The following is a 9241-nucleotide window of genomic DNA, read 5'->3' on the forward strand; positions in this document are numbered from 1 at the left end:
AGGAGCAGGAGAATCGACGTTCGGGCATGAGCCCTTCTTCTGAAGAAGGGCTCATGCCCGAAACGTCGATTCTCCTGCTCCTTGGATGCTGCCTGACCTGCTGCGCTTTTCCAGTTTTGAAAGTTCTTGCCTAATACAGTCAAAATTGGCCTTTCTCCAATTCTCAATGTTCTGACTGATCAAGGCATGTGTGCCAAACAGCTTCTTCATCATTCTTACCACATGTGAAGCCACTTTCAAGGAACAATGTATTTGCACCCCTCGGTCTCTTTGTTCAACAACACTATCCAGGGCATTATCGTTAACTGTAAGCCCTGCCCTGTGGTCTTACCAAAATGCAACACCTCGCATTTATCTGCATTAAACCTTCTAACCCACTGGTCCAATTGATCAGGATCCAGTTAAGCTTTTAAATAATCTTCTTCAGTGTCCAGTATACCATTTGTTTTGGTGTCATGCACAAACGTATGAACCATGCCTCCTATATTCTCATCCAAATGATTTGTGTAAGTGATGAACAACAGTGGACCCAGCACAGATCCTTACAACACACTACTGGTCACAGGCGTCCAGTCTGAACAACAACCCATTACCACCACCTTTTGTCTACTACTGTCAAGCCAATATTGTATCCAGTCCACACCTGCGCTCGCTGGGATCTCATGCTGTCTTCTCATAATCTCTGACAGGTCCTCTCTCGGCTTCCACTTTTCCTAGGAAAACATTCCTGCCGTACACTGTCTTTGCTTATCTCTCAGACGGCCCACCCTGGTAAATCTCGTCTGCACCTTCATAACTGCAATGACATCCTTTTGATAATGTGATGGCAAGAACTTCAGTAAGTCATCCAGTTGTAGCCTGACCAATGTTTTACCATTCCAGCATAACCTCCCTCCTCGTGTTTTATGATTCCCCTAATAAAGGCAAATACCTCCATATGCCTTCATAACCATTTTATCTAATAACGCTATTACCCTAGGGAATCTATGGATATGCACACCAAGGTGTACCTGATCGTCAGTACTTTCCCAGGTCCTACCATTTATAATGTAGCCTCTTGTTTTGTTAGCTGTCCTTAAGTGCGTTATCTCACACTTTTCTGGATTTTAATTCAATGCCATTGCTTTGCCAGCTGACTATTCTGTTGATATCCTGCAGTATATGGCTATCATTCTATTTATCACCCTACCAATTTTCATTCATCCATGAACCTCTTGATCCTACCCCAGACATTTAAGTCTAAACTTTTAATGTAGACCACAAATAGCAAGGATCCTAACACTTAGTCATGCAGAACCCCACTGGAAACAGACTTCCAGTCAAAGTAACATCCCTCTACCATCAACCTCTGCTTCCCTGCCTCTCAATTTTGAATCTAACATGCCATTTTGCCTGGGACAGTTAATATTCTTATACAGACTGCCATGCAGGATCCTATCAAAAGCCTTGCTAAAGTCCATGTAGACCACAGCAAATGCATTGACCTCATTAACACTCTTGGTCACCTCAAGAAATGTAATCACATTTATCAAACATAGCTTTCAATTAAGAAAACCATGCTGTGTACCCCTAATCAATGTCTCTCCAAATTCAGATATATTCTGTCCCTCAGAATCCTTGGTAATAACCTGCTGACCAACAGTTTGGTCTGATTGAGTTGTAATTTCCTTTCGATTCCAACTCTTTTCTAACAATGGGACAGTGTGGAATCACAGCTTAACATCAAACATTATGTTTTGAGTTTTGCAATTGCAAAATGGGCTAATTGCTACTAGCTAGTGATGTGCTAACAACCAGTTTAAGATTCTCAGTCAGGGTTACAGCGTTATTTACATATACATGCCAGAAGCTGCATACATTCATAGGCAGGAAGCAGTCCACTGCAGTAGAAAGAAACATGATCAGATATTACACCTTTTTAAAATTGAACAAAAGTATGAGAAAGCAATATTTCTTTAGCACAATTTTCCTGCTCCTCAGATGCTGCCTGAGTTGCTGTGCTTTTCCAGCACCACTCTAATCTATAAATATACTTTCTGTACCTTAAATAGTCTCAAAGACTGAGTTTCCACAGCCCCCCAGTGTAGAGAATTTCAAAGCCTCTGAGTGAAATAAAATTCTCCTGATCTTGGACCCAAGTAGCATCTACCTTATTTTTAAATTATGTCCATTAGTTTGAGACTCCACAAACAGGGGAAACGTTTTACCTACATCTACCCTGTCTATCCCTTTAAACGTTTTCTAGGTTTCAATGAAATCACCTCTCGTTCTTTGAAAGTCTAGGCCCAGTTTGCCCCAGTGTTTTTTTCATAGGAAAGTCCAGCTATCCCAGGAGCAAGCCCATTGCACTCCCTCAATGGCAATAATGTCTTTCCTGAGATAAGAGCACCAAAACTACGCACTGTACTGAAGGTGCAAACTAACCAAGCTCCCAGACAATTGAAGCAAGACTTCACTACTCCTGCACTCAAATATTCTTGCAACAGAGGCTAACATTCCATTAGCTTGCTGCATGTTCACTTTCAGTGACTTGTCAACAAGCCCACTAGGTCCTTGTGTACATCTACAATTCCGACTTCCTACCATTTAAGAAATGCTCTACTTATTGAATTGCAGAGCAGGCTCGTAAACCCAACCATTGTACTCCCCCAATTCATATATTTGAGTGATTGTATCCCTGGTGCAGTTTTATAAGGAAGTGTATACTTGTTTCATATTTAAGCTTTACTTCCTTTGTAAGCACTACAGCAAAATTTCAATAGATTAGTCCCTGGGATGAGAGGCTGAATAAATTAGGCTTCTAAGAAGAATAAGAGGCAAGCTTAATGAAGCATTCAGTTGTGAAACTTGAAAGGGTTCAAAAAAGATTTACAAGGATGTTGCCAGGGTTGGAGGATTTGAGCTATAGGGACAGGTTGAATAGGCTAGGGCTGTTTTTCCTGGAATGTCGGAGGCTGAGGGGTGACCTTATACAGGTTTATGGACGTGTTGGACTGAAAGGTCTGTTCCGTGCTGTACATCTCTATGACTCTTAAGTTAGATACTGAGATGTTTCACCTGAATTGCAAAACCTGTAACACGAGGGAAGTCTCAGGATAATGGACCCAATTATTTAGGCATGAGGTGAGGAGAATATTTCGATTTGCCACCCCAGAGGGTTGTGAATGCCTCATTAATGAAAAGATTTAAGGCTGGAATGAACAGGTGTTTGATCTCTTAAGAAATCAAGGGACATGGAGATCAGGCAGAGAGTCAGCCGTGATTTTATTGAGCGGTTGGAGTAGGCCCAAGGGGCTGAATGGTCTTCTCCTGTTCCTATTTGTTGCATTCTTATGTAAATTTTAAAGATCGTTTATACAAATCTAGCTTGTGCCCCCTGGAGTATAGACTTGAGGTGTTTCAAAATGTTACAAGGTTGGCTAAAAGCGGTTTCCTTTGGGAGGGGACAAGAACAAGGGGTAGTTTGGTGAACATCTATGAAAATTACAAATTCAGAGGACCAGTGTGGGATACAGTATGACTTCTGCCTCACCCCCACCCCTACCTCCAACCCTATCCCAGTCACTGTCTTTGTGACTCCTCTGAGATTGTCAGATTCAAACTGAATTTTCTGTATTTATGTGCTCTGGACTAACACCATCTTTGAATTTGAATTGGAGATAATTATGTATGTTTCATATGGAATCTTGTTTAACTTGGATTTGAGTTGCCAATCCAGAAGCGAGAAATTGCTTTCCAATTTTAAAGTTTGTGCTGCCTTAGCATTTTACATAATCCTCTGTTCCTTTCGATACTTCAGACAAGTGAATGAAGAGCTGTTAATCTTTCCATTTTATTTTTCTTCTTTTGACTGCATCACTCTCCAGTTTTTGAAGAGCCAGAGGACCCCAGCAACCGGTCGTTCTTCTCCGAGATCATTTCCTCAATATCAGATGTGAAGTTCAGCCACAGTGGGAGATACATGATGACCAGGGATTACCTCACTGTCAAAGTCTGGGATTTAAACATGGAGAACAGACCCATAGAAACATATCAGGTATTTGCCAAATGGAGTTTGAAGAAGGAAGAAGCTGCTGTTTTTCTTTTGAGTCTTTGTTCTTTATTCTTTCATAAAAAACGGAATGAGAGGAGGCCATTCGGCCCTTTGAGCCTCCTCCACCATTTAATATAGTTGTGCTGATCATTTAAGTCAGTATCCTGTTCCTGCTTTCTCTTCATGGCCTTTGATCCTTTTGCCCATAAGAATTATCTTTGCTATCCGCTTCTTGCTTCTACACTCTTACTTCGAGTGTCTCTTTGTGATATCACTTACAGGCATTGTCAAATTTCCAGTGTACTGCAAAAGCACCTGGTTTGCCCAACCCCTCTCTGTCGGCTCATCCACTGATTTTGCATGATTAGGTTGGTTTTTCTGACATCCAGTAATGAAACAGATACTTGCTCCAATTCAGGGTTGGCAAGATTGAAACCAATGTCTTCATCCCAGCCACTCCATGCCTCTCAATGAACATCCATCTGAGGCTGACCCAGATGCCTTATGTCCTATCTGACCTCGAGATAACTTTTTATCCTCTTATTTGCTCCGTTACTCAAAATGTCTATTTCTGTCTCCATAACATTGCCTTACTCTACCTTTCTCATCTGCTGCTGAAACACTTGTCCATGCCTCTGTTCCTTCTAGACTTGAATGTTCCAGTGCAAGCTTGGCTAATCATATTCTACCCTTTGTAAACTTGAGGTTATCCATAACTCTGCACCCAAATCTGAATTCACACCAAGCCCTGTTCACCCGTCATCCCTGTGCTTGCTGAGCTATACCAACTCTTAGTTAAGCCATTACTGAGAGGAAGCACAACAACTAGTCGCTTAGTACCCAATAATTGAGCAAATCATCCCTGTCACCCGTAGTTATGTGGGAGTCATTCTAACACCAGTTTCCTTGTTGTTGGTATTTGTCAGGTGCATGAATATCTGAGGAGTAAGCTGTGTTCCCTCTATGAAAACGACTGCATCTTTGACAAGTTTGAGTGTGTGTGGAATGGCTCTGACAGGTAAGTGGTGCTTTTGATTGAATTTGCCTGACTGTCAGCTACAGGCCAGTGTAGTAACCTGTATCCCTCACACTTTCGACCTGAACTGGAGCTGTTATCTAAATGATCCCTTTAGAGGACAAATTGCATTTACATCAGCTGCCTCTAAACTTTGTAAACAATATCAGAAATTTGGCACCTTGGGAATTAGTGCACTAATCAATACTAAAGTTGAGCAGCAGTAATATAACCACTGGCTCCTGCTATAATGTGTGTCGAGCTCTGTGGACAGGCACCGATGAATGACATTCATTGTCTAGGCTGAAAAATACAGGAATATATGACAACATCAAGTTAAAATTCCAACTTCATAAGATCATTTGCTGAGGATATCACAGGATATGGATAAAGGAAAATTGACTGATCCTGTCTGTGAGAATTTTCTGAAGGGATTTGATAAGGTGCGATATCACAGACTTATTACAAACAAAAAAAAAACGCCATGACATGAAAGGAAGTATAGCCACATGGAAATGGTTTGGGGACAGATAGCGAAGGGTAGGGTTAATGGTGTTCAGGTTAGTTGGATAAGTGTAGTGATATTGTAAAGATCTTTGGGCGTTCTTGTGATTATTCCAGTTCAATGAGAATTAGGCACAGAATTGAAGCTCCTGATATAAATTAGAAAAGGAGAGTGATCTCAAACTTTGGGGTTGAATTTAAAAGATCAGGGGCCCATTGGTTTGGAGATGAGGAATAGATGCAGTTCATGGTTAAGAAAGTGTGTAGGAGAAAGAGTAGTGATGGTGGAGCATATAATTAAATGAAGTCCAGAGGATTATAGGGGAAGTAAATGGAATGTTGGCTTTTATTTCAAAGTCGAAAAGTGTGCACTGGAAAAACACAGCAGGTCAGGCAGCATCTGCGCAGCGGGAGAGTTGATTTTTCGAGTATAAGCCCTTCATGAATATTAAAATAGGGAAGTCTCAGTAAAACCATGCAAAGCATCTGTTAGACCACAGCTAGAATACTATGAATAATTTTGGTCACCTTACCTTAGGAGAGATATATTGGCACTGGAGGCAAGCCAGAGAAGCTTCAATGGGCTGATACTAGGTATGGGGTGGAGAGTCTTATGAGGAGAGGGTGAATAGGTTGGACCTGTACTCATTGGTGTTTAGAAGAATGAGAGGCAACCTTATTGAAAAGGTTAAGAGACTGACAGGGTTGATGCAGAAAGGCTGTTTTCCCTGATGGAAGCGTATAGGTCCAGAGGGCATAAATTCAAAACTAAAGGTTGCTCACTTAAGACATAGATGAGAAAGAATGTCTTCTTTCAGAAGTAGTGAATCTGTAGAATTCTTTACCACAGCAAGCTGTTGAGGTCAGGGTATTAAGTGTATTTCAAGCTGAAAGAGGTAAATTTTAATCAGTAATGGAGTCCATGGTTATGGGGAAAAGCCAGGAAAGTGGAATTAAGGATGATCAGATCAACCATAATTGCATTGGATGATGGTGCAGACTCAGTGGGCTGAATGGCCTACTTCTGATTACAGTTTCTAGACATATCTGTCATTAAAGACCAAACAATAATCAGTGCATAGAGACAGAGGCTTATGCATGGTTCTTAATGAATCTACTGTGTCTGCATATACAGAAGAAGGGGAATAATGAAAACCTGGTTAAGGAAGGGGATGTTAAATGTTAGACAGGCTAAGTTACAGTGGAAGAACAAATATTAGGTAAGTATTATCCAAAATAGCTAAATTGCTGGGCAAGGATGTGAACAGAAACTTAAGAAGGAAAGAGCAGAGGCTCTGACTATCACGTTGCTAGTTCTTGCTGGTTTCAGGCATGGTGCCGAAGGACTAGAGGATCGGTAACATCCCACCATTGTTTAGAAAAGGTGCAAGGGACTGACCAGTTGCATTTTTACAGGCCAGTCCGCTTCCCGTGTGTGTGCAAAGTGTTGACATGCTTTTTGACATTGTGAGAAGCTATACATTAAACAAGCTTTCCTTTCTTCTCGCCCCCCCCCCCCAACGTATTCAATGATTTCACAGTGTAATCATGACTGGTTCCTACAACAATTTCTTCCGAATGTTCGACCGTAACACAAAGCGTGATGTCACGCTGGAAGCATCACGGGAAAACAGCAAACCCAGAGCAATACTCAAGCCTCGCAAAGTATGCATGGGTGGGAAAAGGAAGAAAGATGAAATTAGTGTTGACAGTTTGGACTTCAGTAAGAAGATTCTGCACACGGCGTGGCATCCGTCAGAGAATATCATAGCAGTAGCTGCCACAAACAACCTCTATATATTCCAGGACAAAGTGAACTAGAAAATCTGTTTGACTGGTCACCTCACTCTGCATACAATTAAACATCAAATTATTATTATTTTTTAAAAGGAAAACTTGCCCTCTGGAATGAATCCTAACAATAGTTTTTTTTGTCAGGTTGTCTGTCTTAATGAAGCTGTGGTGCCTTTTGGTATGTGGGTCTGTAATTCCCATGATGCATCTATTTTAGAACAAAATGGCTTCTGTTTATAAGGCACTGAATTTCCATCTAATTCTTCTGGCTTTTAAAGATGTAAATATTCAACACTGACTTGTAAATTTGATTTTTTTTTCCTCTCTCTCATGGAAATAGGGATGAATTTTTATGTTATGTGTACTTTGTTTCTCCACAGCTGCTAATGCCTTGGACATTCTTTATCCAAAATAATAATACTTGTACCAATTGACAGCTGCTTCCGGAGGGCGACAAATGTTAGAGCGTAGTTTTAAAAAAAATTTTCTTTGTTCCCCCATAAAATGCGCCACTCCTTTTTCCATATTCTTTGGGATTGAGGGTGATCGAGCGCTAATCAGCATAATATAATGAGCAGTATTTAACGAATCAGGGAATTTTCCACACAGTTCCTCGAACAGAAGTCTCTTATTTGTGAAATGACCCGAGCAGTTTTGTAGCTCAGTATATGAAAGAATGAATTTACTTGCATTGTTGAACAAGCAAACGAGAAGATGTTTAAGTTAACTATACTAATGCCAATTTGAAAATGTAATTGTAGATTTTTGAAGCCCTGAGACTGTCAGGGCTTTTGTAGGTAGAGTTTTTCAAAGTTTTACATCTAATAATGGGAGTAATTGCATATAATGACTGAACAAGTTTTACTTTTAAATTATGTCCTAATTATGTCAGATCTCAAAATTGTCTCTCTCTTCCCCCAACCCCCACTTCCCCTTAATACAGAGTTACGTTCTGGTATCTAATTTCTTTAAAATGTCTTCTGTTAATATTTTCCTGGCGGTTTACACACAAGTTTCCTCAGTCTGATTCTTCTATGGCTAGGAATCTAGTATGTAATTTCTGTTTCTAATAGCTAAAACTGACACTAAACCAGAATAAAGCTACATTGTCATGTCAGTAATGACAAAAGGTTTGACTGGAGCCATTACCAAGAGGGAATTGATATTCTTCTGCTGCAGTTCATGTGATTTAGGGACATAGGACTTTGGTCTACGCCATTAAGCCCTTTGTGCCTGCTCCATCATTCAGTAAGTTCATGGCTGATCATTCTCACCACTCTCCTGTCTGTGTTCCTCCTCTCCAAACCTTGCTCCGTAAGCCTTCACTCCTTTGCTACTCAAAAATCTAACAGTAATAGATAAATCTTACTGAGTGCCTCTTCTGATTCAGTGAGTAAAGACAGTGGGTGAATGAACAATGCAGACCAGAAATGCAACATTGAATCCTTATAGCTGTGACTGGTCAGCTGATCTCAGAGTCATCCACAAGAAATACATCTGTCACCTGCCTCCACCTACCCCCCCCCCACCCCCAAAAAAAAGAAAAGTATTGGTGAGGGGAGGGCCAGGCCTGACAATGTTGCCCCATTACAGAGTAGCTCTGGGTTTAAGTTCCAGTCTGAAGAATTGTCACTCACTTGAAGACAGAAGGTGCCTGGTACCCCGGACCCATCACACTGAAAATAATCAGTGTATCCAAAAGGGGAAGTTAACTTATTTTTAAAGAAGTGTTAAATCTCTTTGCTGCAACAAGGGAAAATCAAGTTTAAGAAATAAAACTGGTAGGTTTAAAATTAAATGGGTGTACAGATGTATTTCAACATTTTTGTTAAGAAATTAAAAGTGGGGGTGCAGGGAACCTTACATCAACATTCACTTTAAAAGCACAGGCTCAC

General features: G+C 40.7%; 1 protein-coding gene across 7 annotated transcripts in view; it reads left to right on the forward strand.

The window, feature by feature from the left end:
• Nucleotides 1–8874, forward strand: part of LOC122556787 (serine/threonine-protein phosphatase 2A 55 kDa regulatory subunit B beta isoform) — a 564274-nt gene extending 555400 nt beyond the window's left edge. For all 7 annotated transcript variants that reach the window (XM_043703957.1, XM_043703958.1, XM_043703960.1 and 4 more), the window contains 3 exons: nt 3867–4036; nt 4960–5051; nt 7094–8874. In XM_043703957.1, coding sequence (XP_043559892.1) covers nt 3867–4036; nt 4960–5051; nt 7094–7373 — 542 coding nt within the window. In that variant the 3' untranslated portion in view covers nt 7374–8874. The remainder of the gene's footprint in view (nt 1–3866; nt 4037–4959; nt 5052–7093) is intronic.
• The last annotated feature ends 367 nt before the right edge of the window (nt 8875–9241 follow it).

The sequence above is a fragment of the Chiloscyllium plagiosum genome, chromosome 14 (assembly GCF_004010195.1).
Source record: "Chiloscyllium plagiosum isolate BGI_BamShark_2017 chromosome 14, ASM401019v2, whole genome shotgun sequence".
NCBI lineage: Eukaryota > Metazoa > Chordata > Chondrichthyes > Orectolobiformes > Hemiscylliidae > Chiloscyllium > Chiloscyllium plagiosum.